Source organism: Hippopotamus amphibius, chromosome 1 (assembly GCF_030028045.1).
Source record: "Hippopotamus amphibius kiboko isolate mHipAmp2 chromosome 1, mHipAmp2.hap2, whole genome shotgun sequence".
NCBI classification, from domain to species: domain Eukaryota; kingdom Metazoa; phylum Chordata; class Mammalia; order Artiodactyla; family Hippopotamidae; genus Hippopotamus; species Hippopotamus amphibius.
The window spans coordinates 87987354-88008118 of NC_080186.1; the positions used below are offsets into that span (position 1 = coordinate 87987354).

Consider the following 20765-nt stretch of genomic DNA (forward strand, 5'->3'; position numbering starts at 1 on the left):
ATAAGGTTGTCCTTGAACATGCCAGCTGTAGGTCAGAATTATTGTTTTCCCCAACCTTGCTTATTTGCTTTAAGATAACATGAGACAGTGAATACATAGGATATGCATATAGCTATTTCTTGACCTGCAGAATCTGCAGGTTCAGCAAACTCCTTGAACTTTAGATTGATCTACACAACTACCTCTTCCTGCATGTCCCACAGGTATGTCAAATTTACTGTTAAAACTGAAGCTTATGTTCCACTTCTACCACCAAACTAGCTTCTATGCTTCATTTCCCCATCTCAGCATCACCATTCATCCAGTTGCTCTAACCAGAAACATTCATCCTGGACTCCTCTCTGTTCTCATCTTCATTCAGCCATCAGTTCTGTCTCCTACTTGTCTTTTATATATTTATAGTTTGCTATCCAAACCTAGGCCCCAAACTATTACAACTTTTGTACATATCTTCTTCCAATCGATCCTCCATGTTATTGTTTCTGCTAGAACAGATCTAATGACCTCTGTTGGATGTTGGTAAAAATATTTTCTTCAGCTGAAAATACTCACATCTGCTCAGATTATACTTGTTCTTCAAAGTAACTATTTGAAGATGTAACTAAATTCTACATTTTAACTCAAAAATTCTTCACATTTTAGTAAATTATAAAACCGTGTTTTCTATTACTGTACTATTGTTTATAATTTTTTATTAACAGAGAGTTATGCTCTTTGTCCTCTTCCCCTAATCTTGGGTTAAGTTAAAGTCATTCCTTAGTTAAAGAAACAACAAAAAAGGTTTTAATTCTAAATTATTAGAGATAAAACGATTGAAATCTACATATCGAAAACTCACATTTTAGCTATTGGTTAAAATCTATGTTCTCTTGATATTTTTCGTCCCTAGGCACAGTAGCAAAATGTTTTCCATTCCTAGTCAAAACATTTTTTTCACTATTTGTGGATTATTGTAGAAAAAAAGGAAATGGCAGGGAAGGTAGTGTTCATGAGTAAATTGATGTGACAAACTTACAGAATGAGGTAGTGAAGCTTTAAGAATTACATCTTCATTCACTTGGTCACGCTTCAAGTGCCTGACCAAAGGAATATATTCCTGACTCTACTTGAAAGACTTTCATTATCTTTACAACACTTCTCTCCAAGCCTTTATCAACATTGTGAACAGATTTGAATTTCACTTTTTTTTAACTTCGACAATATTGACAGACCACAATTTGACAGAAAAGGTAAGATGGAATGAAAAGTCTATAAAGGAATTAATATATAGATGTATATGTATTCTTCTACTAAAAAATTTTTAACCTGTGTTATGCACAAATCTCATACCTGCTCTTCGTGACTCCTGTATGTATGTGTGCATAAACTGAAGGCCGAATAATTCCCGTTCATCTTCCTCATCTGCGTTTTCACTGGGAGGAAGTGTAACTTCCAGTTTCAGTGGGTTGTCTCGGAAGTTGACAAACCTAGCAGTTCACCAAAAAACAGTATTTTTATAGGTGCCATAGAAGTGTACATTTATTTACCTGGAGAAAGATCAAATGATAATATACTAAATTACTCTTTTTTAACTGGTTTCAATAACTGAACATCTTGGTGAGATGTGATATATCCCAAGAATCTTTAAGTTTCTTTCCTAGAAGAAAAAAATATTAGCTTTAGACAACTTATTTTCCAAGCTTGTAAAAGCAACTATTAGTCCATAGCATATGTTTAATGTGGTACAATTTAACTTCCAAGAGCAATCCTAATGCATCTCAAATGTACAATTAATGCTATGAACTTAAATTTTCTGCATATTTTATAAAGCATGTCTTATTTATCATTGTATCTTCACCATCCAGTACATGGCTCAGTAGTTGCTAAATAAGTGAATGATTTCGTTATGAAAGTTGTGAGATTTGGTGTGAATTCTCACAGCTTACGCTCACTGTCAGGAAATTAAGTTTTGGAATATATTGAGGGAGTTCTGTTAGTAATTAACTTAGTAAAAAGTTACATTTACTCAACATAATTGCCTGTGTCCATTTATACTTATTTAGAAGGAAAGTAATCACTGTTCTTATGGTTTTGGTTTTTACACCATGAATAAAGTTGGTTAGCAAGTATAAAGATGATTTTCAGGAAACTGTCACCAACACAGGGCATTCCTTAAAGGTAATAAATCCCAGCACTGCTTTAGTTTCAAGGATTCTTTCTTGAGTAATTTAGACCAGTATTATATGAATCCTATCTATAAGTTATAGAATTTCAAAGTTGGAAAAGATTTTTATTCATTTATGTGAATGAGAACTCAAATTGATTAATAACAGTTTCTTTATACTACTTTGTTCTGCAGCCAGAAAGGAACATGTCAGTTTTGTGTCTACAGCTTTTACCTTAGATTGGTCATCTCTTCCATACACACTGGAATATCTTGCAGTTTATTGTTGCTGAGAACAAGGGTACCCAGATTTTTCATATTGCTGATTGTTTCTGGCAAGCATGTTATTTCATTCCGTTGCAGCCATAATGTATGTAGACTTTGCATTCTGAAGAATTAAGAAGTTTCTGTGATTTAGTCACATATAATATGAAAACCCTGGTTCTTATCAACCCAAAAAGTTTTTAAATGTCATCTTGTATAACATCTCCTTTAACCAGTATACCTATTGTATACTGACTTCATATTACCTGATTTTAGGGAAACTGTATTAGGGGAGTTTATCTACAGTATAGCTCTCATCATGTAGTGGTAGAAATTAAATCAATGTATTCTAGAATTCTTCGCTATTCTCATAGGATTTCTTGCAGAAGAACTGCTAAAATGTTATCTAATCTGAATTAGAGTCTTAAGAGGAAACTCAGAAATTATTAATATGCCCATTTAGGGCAAGGCAAGTATGTGTAATGGTTAACAGCATGGACTCTGGGACCAGGGTGCCTGGGTTCAAATCCTAGCTGGCACGCTTACTAACTGTGATCCTAAGCAATTCGCCAACATCTCGACATTAGTCTCCTCAATACGTTTTTAAAGTGCACAGAAGTGCCTGGCATGCACTAAGCAATGCAGTTATTGTTGTGGCGTATTCTTGTCAACTTGTTGAAGTCAGATAGCCAGTTCTTCTCTCCCAAACACCACCCCCCCCCCCTTTCTTTTTTGGCTTGGGATTTTAGTTCCCTCCCAGGGATCAAACCCGACCCCCTGCAGTGGAAGCACTGAGTCCTAACCACTACCACCAGGGAATTCCTCAAAACCTTTCTTTTAAATTTGGAGTACATGAAAATATTCTGTTAAAAAGCAGCATAAATTATTTAAAGCTAAATGGATCTATTGTGATTGATTATGCTTGGGGTCCCCTTTGTTCTTTCTTATTTATCACAGGTGGCTTCAACACATCTCTTGGCAGCAAAAAAAGTTATTTATTTTACCTTTCTATAGTATCAGGAAGTTGTTCAAGTCTGTTGCTTCCCATGTCAAGCCACTCAAGGGCAGGCATGTTCAACACAGCAGGAGGGATTGTAGTAAACTGGTTCATACTCAGATCAAGGTGAGTAAGCTTTAGCAAACTGCTGAGCTGAAGAGGAAGGCAAGGTTTTTCAGAATAACTGTCCGCAGTGTAAACTAGTAGAACCCTCACATTGGTAAAAGAGGTATATCACATCAAGGAGTGTTTACATATGCTTGCGCTTTATTTAGGCATAGCAGTTCACAACAAATTTGAGATAACAATAAATCTAAATAACCTCCATATAAATGAAAAACTCCCTCATAGAAAGTTCATCTCTTCAAAGAAAACTTATCTTCCAAAATAACCAAGCTCCAGGGTTTATAGAACCTTCCCTGGCAGAAGCTTTTTTATTCTTTCTGGGAGTAAACATATGTTTCCCTTTTATCTAGTAGTTGAGATGTTCTTGGGAAAACCCAAACTTTGGTATCATAATTACCTTTGTTACACCCCCTTCTTTGTGCCTGATGCTTTACATATGTTATCTCAGTCAGAATTTACTGTTTGGTAATTCTATTTTTTAAGTGAAAACATCAGTAAAAAATATATTAAGACTATATAACCACAGGAGTATGCTCAGCTTAAGAAAGCAAATATATTGATATTTGCCCTTCATGTACTTCTCCCTTCTTCCTCTTTAAAGATAACTCTATCCTGAATTTGGTATCTATTATTCCCATGCATTTTTAAATGTTTTTATTACTATACATAAACATATGTTTTCTATATATTTCTCTCTATATATTACTATTACATATATCTTTCATAAACAAAATTATCTTTTTATATGTTTTTAAACTTTATTTAAAGATGATGATACTGTACTTATCTTTCTTTAACATGCCTTTTTCTCTCAATATCAGTCTTTATATGTATTCATGTTGATACATATAGCTCTAGTTAACTCATCAACTTTACAAGGTGAGTACCTTTTTCCCTTTATGGATAAAATGGTTTAGAGAGGCCATGTGACTAGACAGGACAGAGCTATGATGTGCACTCAAGTTTTTGTGGGCCTAAAGCCTCAAAATTTCTAAATTTCTCTTTCCCCTGTAGTGAAAATTTCAAAATGTAAGAATTTCATTAACCTTTACAAAAGACTCTCCATTTAGCTAGGCAAGTTCTGTGTTTTATTTCTATCTCAGGGTACATTCAGATTGATTCCACAACTCTAACACCTCAAAAAATGCACAAATACAGTGTTTTACGGGTAATACAAAAAAGTAGTTTTCCATTTAGTAGCTGATATTTCTCTAGCTTTAGAATTCAAGTCATGAATAAAAAACTTTTTCAAAACTTGTCATCAGACTTTTAAAATTTTCAAATGATTCAGAATAGTGTATAAAAAAGAATGTTTTTATATTAGCATAAATTTGTTTGTGTATTAACAGTGTGTGCAATTTAATGGCTGAGAGCTGTCTCCCATTGCAGATTTCTCAGTGGTACTAGAACCCTTTGGTTTTAAAAGATTGAAGAAAGATATTAAAACCCTTATAATCTAAGTCTTAATTTTGCATATGTGAAAATTGAGACCTAGTTATGTAAAGTGGTATGTTCAAGGCCACACAGCTACTTAAAGGCCACACTTGGAAACAATTCCAGGCTCAAGATCTCGGTTCACTATTTGTTCCTGTAAAACCTATTTCTTTAAGTAAAGACATTAAGACAGGTTAATAGACATGCCCAAATTCACACAGCTTTTTAGTGATAGAACCAAAGCTAGAAACAAAATCACAATAAGTAGAAATTAGAAATAAAATATTTATTGGCCCTTTTTTAGGTATAAAAAAATTGTCCCTGGGGTCATGATTTTCATCCTAATCAAGGGTATACAGTTCACTAAATTGAACTATTATACGATCAGATGGATATAGCTATAGAAACTATGTTTTACTTGCAAGAGCAACAATAATTGGTACACATTTACTGGTTTTGGGGGGAAAGTGACATTCTTACCAAAATAAAGTGGGAAAGGGGAATAGTCTTTTGAATGTTATTATTTTTCTTAACTTTTATCTTGCAAAATCATTGTTTTAAAACAAGGCAAAGCACCATGGAAATTTGCTTTGCTGATTCTAAGAGCCTTAAATATGCTTGAAAAATAACACAAATGTCTACATCTCTATGATCATTTTGGTTTTACCAATAACAAGATATCATACCAAATCAAAGTCTGAGGGCTTTCCAAGCCCACTGCCTTGCTTTTTTACTTGGTAGAGCCTAGGAAGCTAGCAGACACTTTCCCCAAACTGAAGAATTCATGTCTTTTCACTTTATCTCAAAAGCTGATTACCTGTAAAAACAAACTAATAAGAGAGTTTTTCTGTCACCACATTCTTCTGTGCTTTATAATATGCTTCATTTATTCATTCAGTAAGCATTAAGTAACGACTACAACCTAGGCTGTGCCTTCAATTCTGGGACTAGAAATAAGTAAGATTCTCACTCTGGCCTTTAAGGAGAGCACAGTCCAGTCAACAAATGATGTCAGTACTGTTACAATAATAGCAATAGCTTTTTATGCTAAATAGATCTTTCTTTAATTAAAACATGCTTTATAATAGTAGGAAATGGTTTTCACTAAATATTTTCTGAAATAAAATTTATAGCACTTTTTTCATTAGTGTTATTTTTAATGATCACACAGTGGAGAAGTAAACTACTAGTAGATGGAAAATAAAATCATAGGCGTTTATGTCATTCCGACCTCTTGTGGAAGATCGCATATATCTCTGTTAACAGCAAGTTCAAGTTTCTCCAAGCTGGCACAGTTACTTAGTTCCTTGGGGACAGTTTTGATTCTGTTGTAGCTAAGAATCAGTTCCTGAAGTCTAGTGAGCAGTCCTACAGAAAAATAATACACAATAAAGAGCAGAGGAATATAAAATAATGTTTCCAGTTACTAAGTATTAGAACATAACTTACTTGCCAGTTTCATATCTGCAAATTCATACTTAGGCTCTTCCCTTTTTCCCAGCATGTGTCCTGCCCCTTCTTCAGATAAGGAGCAGGTGATTTATCAGTGCTATAGGCAAAAATATTTTTTTAATTATGTTTTATCTATACTATATCCTGACCAGTTTTCAATTTGGGGATTTTTTTTTCCCTCATTTAAGGAATTTTTTCTAATTTTCTTTCTTGTCTTCAATTTGTTCCCTTCTAGGAGGAAAAACAAAACCAACAATATTGTTTCCAGCATCTACACAGTATTATTTCCAAAGAGACTTTTCTTGCATTGAAATCTCATCTTGAATCACCTCAGTAAATCTGGAAGCTTGGATCCCCTGGAAGCTTCAGTTTAGCCTAGATGTTTAAAATTTTAAGATTCAGGACTATATAAAGATCTTTATTCCATGTATCAAAAAAAAAACACTCTCAATGAAAGAAACTGAAATAAAAGCAATTTTCCTTACCAATTCCTCGAGGTATCTCTGAAATTGTGTTTCGAGATAAATCTAATATAATAAGGTTCTGGAATCTTCCAATGAATTCAGGGATCTTCAGCAAGCCAGTTCTATGAAGTTGCCATTCCTGTAGCTGATTCAGTTTTAGCAGAGAAGAAGGGAGGGTCTAAACTCAAGCAAAAGAAGTGACAGAGTTACTATATTACTTAAAGTATTTTAGTATGCACACTGAAATATGATTGTAGAAATATTATTTGATTTGTAAAAGAACTTAGGAATATTTTTTCTTTAATGGATTATATTTCCAAATGCTTTGTGCTACTTCTAAGTTTTAAGAACTTTACTTTTTTGGGGGGTGCTAAACTTTCAAACCCCAATCATAATAGCATAAACAAAAATAATGTATTTCAGTCAATATTGTGCACACATAGAGCTGTGTTCCAAAGATTCTATTTTATTAGGCTTAACTAGAGTACATATGTTATTGAACATGAGACTATGGTGGTTAATTAAAATTATAAACAAAAATCATTTTAATCAACAGTTCAAATGTCTCTTCCCCTTCTGTTTTGAAATAGTTTTGTTTTTTTAAGAGGAGTTTCTTTTAATTTAAAAATTTTTAAAGTTTTAACTATTCTGAACTCTATGCCTTTTCCCTTTCAGCCTAAAATAGCCAGAAGACAAAATAAAGGAGCTGACCTCCTAGCTAAATATACTGATATGTATGAAAACAAACACTGACTCAAGGGATAGAGGTGGCCCGTGTCAAAATTAGAGTAGGCCTAATGTAATTAAGCAACTGTGTGTGTGTGTGTGTGTGTGTGTGTGTGTGCGTGCGTGTGTGTGTGTGTATGTGAGAAAGACGGCGGGGGCGGGGGTTAATGTGAATCCAGTTGTGGACCTAAGAAAAAAATTACATTTCCATTTTGTGAAGTTTTCACTGAGCATTTGCTTTGGAAAAGCTGTATGATTTTGTTAAGCAGATGGTCATCTTTTTATGGAAAATGAGAAATTGCTTATTAGAAAGATTAGTGGGAGAAATATTACAAATGACATTTAGGCAGAGTTAAAGCTTACTGGTTGAATTTTTGCAAAAATAAAGTTGTAGAGTTATGTTAGTTTTCAGTTCAAATTCATTTGGTACATTATTAAAATTAGAATTCCTAACTATTCCAGACTTAAGCACATAGTCTAAGAATCATTCTCTCAACTCTCCACAAAATGTGAAATATAAAAAAATCAAATATTATTCCTGTAAAGCTTACCTTCCATTCCTCTTTTTCTATCTTCAAAACGAGCCTTCCATCTTCCTTGGTGATCTTTTCTCTTAGCTTCGTTAAGTTTACACGTTCTTCCCAGATTCGCACTAGCCTAGGAGGCCAGGAAATCATTTTAGTTCACAAGTAATGACATAGGTAGCATTCACTTTTGTATGAAAAAGTGACCCATCAAAAACAACCATTTGATTGATAGTATTTGGAAATCAGACATGAATTTATTTTTCAAGAATTATACATATGATTAATATGATAAATGCCCTATTTTTAAGGTTTTGAAAAGTATCATAACTCTCCATAGATTTTTTTACAACAGCTTTATTGAGATGTAGTTCACATACCTTAAAGATCCTTTTAAAGTATACAATTCAGTGTTTTCTGGTATATTCACAGAGCTGTACAACCATCACCGCTATCAGATCCAAAAAATTTTCAGCACTCAGAAAAGAAACCCCATACCCTTAGCAGTCACTCCTCATTCCTCCCTCTCCAGCCCTGGCAACCAATGGTCTACTTTCTATCTATGGATTTGCCTATTCTGGACATTTCATATAAAAGGGATTATATAATATGTGGTCTTTTGTGTCTGGCTTCTTCACATAGCATAGTTTTACCCAAAGTTTATGCATGCTGTAACATGTATCAGTACTTTATTCCTTTCTATAGAAGAATAATATTCTACTGCATGGATATACCAAATTTTGTTGATGCATTCATCAGTTGGTGGACATCCAGGTCGATTCCCTTTTTAGCTGTTCTGGGTAGTGCTACTATGCGCATTCGTGTACAGATTTTCAGGTAGACATATGTTTTCATTTCTCTTGAAGTATGTATATTCCAAGGAGTAGAATTGCTGGGTCATTTCATAACTCTGTGTTTAAGTTGTTGTTTTCTTTTTTAACTTTTTGCCTGCATTGGGTCTTTGTTGCTGCACATGGGCTTTCTCTAGTTGCAGCAGTCTGGGGCTACTCTTGGTTGTGATGCGCGGGCTTCTCATCATGGTGGCTTCTCTTGTTGCAGAGCACAGGCTCTAGGCATGGGGGCTTCGGTAGTTGTGACACATGGGCTCAACAGTTGTGGCTCACAGGCTCTAGAGCATAGGCTCAGTAGTCATGGCACACGGGCTTAGTTGCTCCACAGCATGTGGGATCTTCCCCAACCAGGGATCGAGCCCATGTCCCCTGCACTGGCAGGTGGATTCTTAACCACTGCGTCACCAGGGAAGTCCCATTTATGTGTAACTTAACTGGCACACTGTGTCCAAATTGCTTGCATCATTTTATCTTCCCACCAGCAGTGTACAAGGGTTCTGATTGCTCCTCATCTTTGCCAGCATTTGTTAGCGTCCATCTTTTTGATCATAGCTATCCTAGTGGGTGTGAAGTGGTACCTCACTGTTGTTTTGACTTGCATTTATTAAATATCTAATCTATAGATATTTAATAAAAATGTTTTTTTAAAGACTTGAAAATGATAGAGTTCAACCTCAGAGTTAAATTATATATTACTATATTCCATTTTATCCAGATTTAGTTTTTCACGTATATAAATGTACAGAATTCTGGAGCACATCCTATTGATTTTTGGTTCATAGCAAACATATATAAAAATAATTTCAAGCTATAAAAATGACTAAGAAGGGGTTGCAGACGGTTTTCTGTTCCTATACTAGAAATTTTTCATGTATGAAAAATAAAGAATATGTTTAGAATTGATGTTTTTGCACTTTTAGCCTATTAGAATGATACATATTAAAGAAATATAAACAATTATCAGAGAACATAGTTTATTTATTTGCCAAAATTCTCTTGACATCTGAAAGTTAATGTATAGTCCTAGAAATTTTGCGTATTAACTGATCTTCATTGAAGATTTTATTTTAATGAACAGAAAACCAAATATCTCTAAAAGCATAATATTTGCTGTCTATGTATGTTTGTGTTTGCAAAATATTTCTATGGAGTCTGCTTATTTTCATCCACTACTTGTCTGAAAGTTAACTAATCTCCTAATAAGTGCACTGTGACAATGGTTATGTGTGGCCTTCCAGACTGAACAGCTAAGCTTCCAATAGGTGTGGTTAAGTGAGACAAAATGTATAATGCCATCTATTCAATTACACCACGTTTATAAAAATAGAACTATTCAAACAGTAGACATAATGATTATTAATTACTTATTACTCATTGAGATATATGTATTTCAGAGAAAGATTTAATGATGAACAATGAGGTATCTTATTCCCTAACCTTTAACTTCAATTAAAGAATTCATCAAGCACCCATTATATGCCAAATACTATGCTAGACATTGTGGATACAAGAAGCTCTGTCCTTAATGAGTGAGGCTATTATTAAACAAGTTTATTTCCATCTCTTTAATTTCATTAATTCTGTCTCTGTATTACTATGATCTAAGTCCAGGATGTATCACTTAATTTAGTGACCACGGGCAAGACATCTCACCTCTAAGGACCTTGCTGATGAAATATGGGGCTTGGATTAAATAATATCTAAGGTCTCTTCTAGATCTAGTATTCTAAAATTCCTACACTGCTTATTTTAAGCTTGATGTTCTTTCAAGTTCTGAATAGAAATTTTCTACCTCCTCTAAAAGGCTTTTATTATAGTCTAAAGCCTTTCTCAAATGTTATCATACCAACTCTTACCCAAGTGCTTGATTTCTTCAAGGCAGCTTAGCAGCAAAAGACAGAACAATTTCTGTTTAAACTTAAGGATTTTGAGCTAAATCTTTAGCCATTTTTAGCTGAGAGAAGAAGCATTAGATTACATTCTTATCCTTTTTTGCCCCTTGCCTGTTTTGTACAGAGAAAACTTGAAGCTGCTGAAATTAAATGATTCTTAACTAGACACATATAATAGGTGAAATTCAAGAGTTTAGAACCAACACATGATTTCTGACCACTGTTTAAAAAAAATGGGTAGGATTTGTGAAGAGTACTTGAGTCAATAGAGAAGAGACTTGTGGTTGCCAAGAGTAGGGGAGTTGGGATTAGCAGATGCAAGCTAGTATATATAGGATGGGTAAAGCAACAAGGTCCTACTGTATATCACAGGGAACTATAGTCAACAGCCTGTGATAAACCATAATGGAAAAGAATATGAAAAAGAATATATATATGTATAACTGTGTCATTTTACTGTACAGCAGAAATTAACACAACTTTGTAAATCAACTATACCTCAATAAAATTTAAAAAGAAGAGTACTCTAGTCAATTTTGTCATAATTGTATAACAAAAACATAATAGGTGTCATAAGAATAGTTTTACATATTCCAATCTAGGGACATTTAAGGCCTATGGTGCATATAAGCTTACTGAGTGAGATTGCTTAGGTATGACTACCAGTGAATACCAGTTCCACATTCATTAGCAGAGTGATCTTTGACAAGTTACCATCTTTAAAAATAGAGAAAATAATATCACCTGTGTGTGGCAGAGACTACTGATCGTTCCCCAGTATCTGTTACTCCTCTTCTTCCTCAATAATAGATCCTCTAAATTTAACTGGGCACAAGACTTCGTTTAGCCATCCTCCCTTGCAGCTAGGTATGGGTCACATGAAGCTTTGGCTAGTGAGATGTTAGCAGAAATAGTAATGTATGTAACTTCCTGCTAGCTGGAATCAAGTACGTGGGTCGCCATTGGTATATCTATGTATTTGGGGCCATGAGGTGACTGAAGTCCCATTCCCAAAGGAATGGAAACCATGCACAACTGAGCAACAGGATAAAAGCCTAAGTGTCTGACTCAGTGCAGAGCTGTGCCAGCTGTCCTCTCTGCTGGGAGAACACCAGTTCTTTCCAAGTGTTTACACTTCCTCTAAGTTACCCAAGTATAAATCTTAATTTGTCTAAATTAATCATACAATCTCATTTCCCTAGAAGGTAATTGGATTTAGGAGTATACTAATGACTCAATTCTGGCCAATGAGAGCTGAAGGAGAGGTTGATGGGGGACCTCAGAAAGGTTTTCTCATTCTTAAAGAAGAAATAGAAGTAAATAGTTCCCGCTATTCTGATAACATAATGTTGCCTGCCTGTGATGCCTGGAAGTATACCAGTCATCCTGTGACACTGAGAGAAGCTAACCTGAGGACCAAACTGACACGCTGAGATGACCTGTGTAAGGTGATAAAAAGAAGCTGAGTCTTTAAAACTGTTGAAGCTTTGGAATCACCTTACCTCAGAACTTTCCTATAGTTTAAGCCATTTTTAGTTGAGTTTTCTGTTATTTGCTGACACAAGACCATTTTTTAAAATGAGATATAATTGACATACAACATTATATTAGTTCTAGATGTACAATGTAATGGTTTGATATTTGTACATATTGCAAAACACAATACCATTTAATGTTTAGAAAGAGACCTAACGAATGATGACCGTAGGGACTACGTGGAATCTATAAAGAAAGGGGCTATCCTTGCAAGAGTAGTAGGATACTTTGGAGATATCCAATGAGGAAAGTAGATAGGTATCAACAAGGCAGAGGAAATGAGACCCAAACTACTTAAGTATAGCCCAAATAGAGGAACAGATGATCCACAGAGGGGCCCTGGCTGGAACTCACAGCTATTTAAATAGGTGAGAATATACCACACCTTCTCCTGCCAGATGTTGTTTTAGATCCTAGGGAATATAATGTTGAGCAAACAACCTATGAAAAGTAGACTAAATGATACTAGTCAAACTTTGATGAATGTTAAACAGACTCCTAGGATAACTACTATTTTCACTTACAGACACTTGCATTTTTTGTGACCCCCATCACATGGCCACACTTAATTGTCAGGTGCTTTCTTTAATTATATTTTGGGTTTTCAGTAAATAAAAACCTCTATCAAATTCAAAAATAAGGCATTTAGTAAATGCTTTTTTTAATAATGAGGATGTTATGAACTTTTGCTATTTCAAAATAATAAACGTTATAGCATACTTTTGTTGAAATTCCTTCTCTCGCTTCAGGTCTTCATTGTGTTTCCTTATTCTTTTTTCCCAAACTTCCTTTACAGAATTGACAGCCCCAGTACAAATCACATTTTCTGACATGACTTCTCCACATTGTCACAGAGTCATTAAATTTTGAATAGCTGAATCACAGATGCCATCTCAGAAAGGACCTGATTGTATCAGAAGAAAAGAAAAACCAATAGTGTTTCAGAATGTTTACTGGGTACCACAATGATCATAATAGCTTATGTTTATTGAACATATTCCATGCTCCCAAAACTATTTTATGCACTTTACATGCCATATTTCACTAAATAATTCTCATAAAAATATCATGACATGGGCACTTGTATTGTCTCTAATACACAGATGAGAAAACTGAGCCCTAAAAAGATGTGTAGTTGGTTAAAGTCTTATCTCTAATAAGTGGCAGAGGGGGGGAATTGATGCCATATCTACTTCCTTTGTTACTATTAATTCACAGCAATGAGAAACCGCAACTAGTTTACATGTCCAATTATATGGAAATGTTTAATAATGGATATACAAGATAAGCAGGTATCTTGGGATATCTACTTAATCTAGATGCTATATGCACAAGCTGGAATTCAGTTAAATGGTAATACATTGGGATTGTTTGCTCTTGTGTAAAATAAATTGCAAACGGACTCATCTAACATTGACGATTGTGACCTGAATCTCAGAAATGAGAGGAAAATAATAATAGGGGAATGGTTATATAAATTACAGTAGATCTATTTGATGGAATGTCCTTTATCTTGCAAATAGTGGTACTAATTTTTTTTTTTTTTTTTTTGGCACACAGGCTTAGTTGCTCCGCGGCATGTGGGATCTTTCTGGAGCTGGGATTGAACCCGTGACCTCTGCATTGGCAGGCGGATTTTTAACCACTGCGCCACCTAGGAAGCCCAGTGGTACTGCTTTTTCACCAAATTATATTAGCAATAATGAAAGAGTCTGATTCACAATTAATTTAACCATTTTGTTCAAAATTCAAGAAGTCAAAGATGTCCACAATTACCACTTCCATTCCACATTATACTGGAATGCAATAATGCAAGAAAATTAAATAGAAAGGTACAAAGATTGGAAAGGAAGTAGTGAAATTTGCAACAGCATAGGAAAAAAGGTACTCTCATACACTAAAGGTGACAGTATATATTGTTATATTCTCTCTGGAGAGAACTTTAGTAATATCTGTCAAACTTACAAAGTCACATTCACACTCAGAGGAAATTATACTATAAATATTTTCAATTGTAAAATGACATATTACAAAGTTATTCACTACAGTGTTTCTCATAACAGCAAAAGATTGGAAACAACATAACTTTCCACCAGTAAATTATAGTACATGCATATCAGGGAAATTGTATAGCTCCCTAAAGAAGGAAAAGCATTTTATATACTGATATAACATGATCGCCAAAATGTATGACTATGACACAATTTCTTGTCCATTCTAATTAATCTGGATACTTGGGTCCCAGATATTTGCTATTATGAGCAATACTGTTCTTATCTTCCTGTTGCTCAAGTGGTATTATTTCTATTGAGTATACATCCAGGATTAGAATTGCTAGATCACTGTGTATGTGAATGTTCAGATTTGTAAGATCGAGCCCAACTGTTTTCCAAAACGATTATGCCCATTTATACTCTTACTATAACCATTTAAGGGTCCCCATTTATGCATATCCTCACCAATACACTACTGCATAAAATGATATCTCGTGGTTATAATTTATGCTTTTCTGATTCATAAATGCTCCAGGCTAATAAACAAAGATTGTCCAATTGAATAAAAGACAAAATCCTGTGTATTGTTTATAAAAGGCACACCTAAAACATGAAGACAGGAAAAAAATGGAAAGTACAAAATAGAAAAAGATCACTCCTGGGTTTATACCCAAGAGACATGAAAATATATGTTCACACAAGAACTTGTACACTAATGTTGATAGTAGCATTATTCATAATAGCCCCAAAGTGGAAAACAAATAGCTGAAAAGTGGAAACAAATGGCTGTTAACTAACGAATGGACAAACAAAATGTGTGTCCAAACAATGCAATGTTATTCTGACATAAAAAGGAACAAAGCACTGATACATGCTACATCACAGAGAAACTTTGAGTAAAGTTATGCTCATAGAAGCCAGACACAAAATACTACAAATTGTATAATCCCATTTATATGAAATGTCCAGAATAAGCAAAGCCATGAAGAAAGAAAGTAGATTAGTGATAACCAGGGGCTTTGCAGAGGGGAAATATGAGTCATTGCTTAAGGGTACAAAGTTTCTTTCTTGAGTGATGAAAATCAACTTTTGAAATAAATCATCCTATGAAAAAGCAAAGACTTAATAGCCATAAATGGCTAAAAACCAGAATGTAATAAATGTAATACATCTTAAAAATATAAAAATAAAAGTACTTTTAATAGAACGTGGAAGAAGGAAATGGGGAAGTAGAGGGTAGAGGACTCAAGAGATACTGTCTATACTTTATGGAACCAGAGATAGAGATTTAAGTATTTAAGTTATAAGGCAATCAAAAGAAAAATTAAAATAAGGATACAACTCTGTGGGGGTACAAGTGAACTTCAGCATAATCTTTCATAATGAAACTCCATAGATAATGTCTAACGTGAGAAGACACAGCATAACTGCCTTTGAAAAAGAAAAAAAGTACGGAGATAACCACTGAAAACTAAATCCTGAAATAGTTAAAATGGTTACTTGTAGGGTAATAGAAATGGGGTAGATAATATTGCTTTTCATTATTAGTCTCCTCTACATTACTGATTTCTTTAAAAGTATGCAATGTGGGGGCGTTCCCGCTTTGGTCGCCGGGATTCCGGCAGGTCCCGCCGTGGCGCGCGCTGGAGCTGGTGCGACGGCATGGGCTGGTCTCGGGACGTGCTCCGCGTCCTGTGGAGAGCGCTGTCAAAGGAAGTGAAGCAGCAAGTGGGCACAGGCCGGTTCGGGAACAGATACTACTATATCCCGGAGCACAAGAACTGGAGAGGACAAACTATTCGAGAGAAAAGAATTGTAGAAGCAGCAAATAAAAGAGAAATAGACTATGAAGCAGGGGATATCCCAACAGAATGGGAAGCTTGGATCAGAAAAACAAGAAAGACTCCGCCTACTGTGGAGGAAATAATGAAGAGTGAAAAATACACAGAAGAAATTAAAATGAAAGACAAAGATTGTTATGAAGAAGAAAAACTCCTTAGAGAAGAGAGCAACAAGGAACTCGTGACTCCACCAGTTCAAACTCAGATTAAAGGGCATGCCTCTGCTCCGTACTTTGGAAAAGAAGAACCTTCAGTGGCTCCCACCAGCACTGGTAAAACCTTTCAGCCGGGATCCTGCGTGCCACAAGACGGCAAGAGCCACAATCAGTGAATGCACTGTAGTAACATCATTTCATTTATATGTGTGTGACTATTTTAACAAATAAAAACAAAAGGTTACTTTGTAAAAAAAAAAAAAGTATGCAATGTGTGTGTGTGAGAGAGAGAGAATGACAGAGACAGAAAGAGGGAGAAAAAGGTGAACATTTCAGGATGAATATATAATTGCCAATATGCAGAAAATTATTAGGAGGAGGTCCTTATTTTAAACAATGCATGCAGAATTTAAACAGGAACAGATTTGCAAGATCTTTTTGCCATCAAGAAACCTTGGGATATTTATGCTGATATTCCAATCCCCTGGGTATATTACAGTCCAGCTACAATTTATTGTCTCAGACGTAAGCAGGTTTGAGGTATTTATCAAATAGTAAAGTTTAAATCTCAAGTATCTACATGTAAATGTGTATTTTACTAGACATATATAACTATTCATGTGCTAATTCATTTCCTCATTTGCCATTAAACCTTGGTCAGCCATCAGATTTTCTATAATAGCGACAAATGCCCCTTTGAGGAAAACAAGTCAGTAGTGATATATGTGTTTCTGCCTCCAGCAGGAACTTGTATTCTCTGCCTAGATTATTACAACAGAAAAGCACATAGCATGGCTGTGACATGACTGGGGAGTCAGCTTCCCACAGTCAAAAGAAAACAAAACAAATACAATCTCAGAATACATACTTGACTTCTGGGGAAATCAATCTTCCAAAGGAGGACAACTACATGAATGACTATAAACCTCCAAAGAGACTTAAATTCAATTCCAATTTTAGTTGTACATTCCAGCAAATACTTACACAGTAGAGACAGCAACAGCAATCTATTCATATGTCAAGAGTGAGAAAAAAATGTTTTTGAAGAATACTTACCACAGTCAGTGGATGCAAGAGCTGACATGCCCAAAGTTCGTGTATCAGCTGTACGTGGATTGCTGGGAGAATTGTTTTCAGTGTGACTCCGAATGACTAAAATCCTCAGTCAGACTGTAACCAAGTGAAATGTAATGTCAGCCTCGTTCTAATTTTAGTTCATGGACAAAGCTGAGAATAGCAAAAATCACATGGGGCTTCTGTGCAAAGGATCAACTGATAATGTATGTGAGTGCATTCCATACACTGCAAAATGCTGCACTGCAGGTATTATAAAACCATCAGATACGGGGATATGTGTGTAAAAACAGATGATTGAACTTGGTGTACCCCCCAAAAATAATTAATTAATTAATTAATTAATTAAAAACCATCAGGTGTAAATATTTCTAAGCACCCGAAAAATAATTCCTGTTGAAAGGAATAATTCCTTCCACTTTTCATGATTTATACATTTTGAGTATTTAATAGAATGTAAAGAATCTGTTCCAAGCAAAGAAACAGATGTATGGCATAACAAAAAAACCCTACCTAGTAAGCCATAGATAGCTAAATATTTAAACTAAAGGTTCAACTGCTTCAGAAAAAAAGGAAAAATGAATATGTGTATAAATTTGGGTGACAGAAGAGCCCCAAGCTTCTGATGCATCCAGGTTTCAAATTTGATTATCTCTTAATTTTCATCTCTTCAGCTTTCAAAGATAGGAGTTAATTCGAAATTCTTTAAAAATATACGTACTTATTTTTTGAATTGGTAATATATGCACATGGAGCACAATTCAAAAGATGACAAACCCCCTTTGCCTCCAGCCATTAAGTTCTCTTCTCTGAAGGCAATCGCTATTGCCAGTTACTTCTGTGCCCTTCCAATGATGGCCTGTGAATTTACAAGCATGAATATGTCTATGTTCTTTAAAAGCGCACACACACACACACACACACACACACACACACACACACACACACACACACACACACACACACACACACACACACACACACACACACACACACGGCTTCCTAGGTGGCGCAGTGGTTAAGAATCCGCCTGCAAATACAGAGGTCACGGGTTCGATCCCAGCTCCAGGAAGATCCCACATGCTGCAGAGCAACTAAGCCTGTGTGCCAAAAAAAAAAAAGCACACACACATGCGGGTATGCACACACACACAAAGGGTAGCATACTATATACATTGTTCTATACCATGTTTTCTTTACTCAGAACATCTTGAAAATTGTTTTAGAGTAGCATATTTAGAGCTACAGCCTTCTTTTGAGTGGCCAGGTAACATTTTGCTGTGTAGGTGGATCATAATTTGTTTAGTCACTTGGACACTTCGACAACTTTAGTGCTTGTAAGTGCCTGATTATTCCATAGAAATTCTCTAATGCTTCTATAGTGAATAAGCTCAGAGAGTCATGAGGTTGCCCAAGATCATAGAAAGAGTAAAGATGATCATGGAACCTAAACTCTAATCTCCCCGTCCAGAGAGTTCGCACCATCCCACACGTGGCTGCTGTGAGTATGTTCCTAAAACAACACTGAAGTCCAGGGAGGAGTTTTCTTTCCATTCAAAAGAAGACTAAATTGTCCCCTTGGAAACAATTTAGATTTATTTCTGCCTTTGACACTGTCTGCAATGGTTATAGAAAACCCACAAATGCCAAAGCTTCTCTCTGCTCTTATCTAGCCTCTTATTTTCCACACTCAGTTCTAAGAGGCAACACGGCAGAAAGTGAGACCAGTTGAGAAGTTGTTAAAGGGACCTACACGAGAGAAATGGCAGGGAGAGTGGAAGAAAGTGAACAGATTTATGAGCTATTTGTGAAGGAGATTAGATAGTTTGGGTGATTGGAGGACAATAGGGGATTAGAGAGAAACAAGAGATAAGGTGTGTATAGTGAATATCTGTCCTTCACGGCTGCCCCAAATCTTCCAAATACCCTGTCCACAGTTTGATAACCCCCTGCATGGTGAGTATAGAATTAGGGGGGAAAATCCCAGTCTCCCTTGCTACTGGATTACGGAACGTGACTGTTTCTGCCAATCATATACTTTGATTTAGAGGCAAAGCACGTGAGGACACAGGCTGGGTGACTGGAGTCCATTTTTGCTGGTATGGGTACAGCAGACGATATATTCAGGAGTTCGTGACCACAGTAGACACAGCTGGTGCTGGGGACAGCCTCAGCAGCATCTTACGAGGCCCGTCCTGTACTGGAGGTCCAGCAGGTGTTCTGTGAGCTAAGACCCCTTCCTTAAACTTTCCAGGAAGAATTCTGTTACCTGCTCTGAGAAAATGACACAGGTATTTCAACCATTTCTTGCTACGTTTCCAAAAAGATGCTTATGTTACTATTTCTTCATATACCAATTTCAGAATCACCTATTGACTTTGTGCTACAAAAGATGAGACTTCTGTGGTCTTAAACCATCCATTCATTATCCTGTATTTCTCCTCCTCCTGTCCTCCCAATATGGTTCTATCACAATTTTTGTTAAATCAGTAGTGTTCATTCTTATGATGGAAATATTATTCATAGATGAACTAAATAGTGGACATGATTACATTGCTTTGGTACTTTCTGTTTTTCCTGGAGTTAAGTGTACTTTTTAAATTTGCTTAATTTTCTGTATATCTATCCCTATATCTTTACACACTTGAATATCCCAGCTCCCACTGTGTGTACCTCGGGCAAGTTACCTAATCTCTCTGTGCCTCAGTTCTTTATTGGTAAAATGTAGATAAAAATTAGAGCTTCTCACGGGCTTTTGTGGGGATTGAGTTAACATATGAAAGAGCTTGGACAGTGCCTGAACATGAGAAGTATTCAATGAGGGTTTGTTATTATTTCCACCCTCCAATAGTGGAGCCACGAAGGGAGGAGCTGGGTATGGATTTGAGTGCCTTAAGATCATAAGAAGTTTGGCTAAGTCTAAAGGAATTTTCTTCTGAGACTGAGACAAAATTAAGGAGAAGACAGCTTTATAGTGGAGGGGAGATAAATGAGCTCATCTTAAATGGCTTCACTCTTCACACAAAGTAAGTACCTCATTTTACATTGTTGTTCACATATTGGTTTATCCTTTCCTGTCATTGTGTGTTTCCAGCTGCTTGGTGCCCAGGTTTGCATTCTGTGGTCCCTCAGGGATATATTTCATCGGAATCCATGGTCCTGATGGCATTCAGTTGCAATGCTTGTGTTTAGAAAAAGAAAACAAATCTAGCAGAGGGACAAGTGGGATGGCCAGGTGAGAGAGGGAACAAAAGCACATTAAAAATATAACGTCATCCCAGAGGACTCAAAG

At 35.7% G+C, this 20765-nt stretch overlaps 2 protein-coding genes across 3 annotated transcripts in view; one reads left to right on the forward strand and one right to left on the reverse strand.

Annotated features, from left to right (window-relative positions):
- LRRC39 (leucine rich repeat containing 39) overlaps positions 1-20549 on the reverse strand; it is a 22330-nt gene extending 1781 nt beyond the window's left edge. The window contains exons 1-10 of one of the 2 annotated variants that reach the window (XR_009053193.1): positions 20508-20549; positions 17456-17569; positions 13130-13313; positions 8158-8263; positions 6902-7058; positions 6196-6332; positions 3412-3557; positions 2379-2531; positions 1562-1636; positions 1388-1466 (exon numbers count right to left, since the gene is read on the reverse strand). Coding sequence is in view for 1 of the 2 variants with exons in the window: in XM_057730920.1 (XP_057586903.1) it covers positions 1330-1466; positions 2379-2531; positions 3412-3557; positions 6196-6332; positions 6902-7058; positions 8158-8263; positions 13130-13242 (949 nt within the window). In the remaining variant the exon portion in view is untranslated. Of the gene's footprint in view, positions 1-1329; positions 1467-1561; positions 1637-2378; positions 2532-3411; positions 3558-6195; positions 6333-6901; positions 7059-8157; positions 8264-13129; positions 13314-17455; positions 17570-20507 lie in introns of those variants that run through there. The other variant, XM_057730920.1, reaches the window with a different exon arrangement.
- On the forward strand, positions 16023-16690 carry LOC130851614 (NADH dehydrogenase [ubiquinone] 1 alpha subcomplex assembly factor 2-like). Its single transcript, XM_057732544.1, has one exon. It carries the CDS (start codon positions 16066-16068, stop codon positions 16573-16575), a length of 510 nt encoding a protein of 169 aa, XP_057588527.1. The 5' UTR covers positions 16023-16065; the 3' UTR covers positions 16576-16690.
- Positions 20550-20765: the final 216 nt, after the last annotated feature.

What these genes read in the sequence shown, in the direction of transcription:
- LOC130851614 (XM_057732544.1), top strand. Translation starts at nt 16,066, where the DNA reads ATGGGCTGGTCTCGGGACGTGCTCCGCGTCCTGTGGAGAGCGCTGTCA.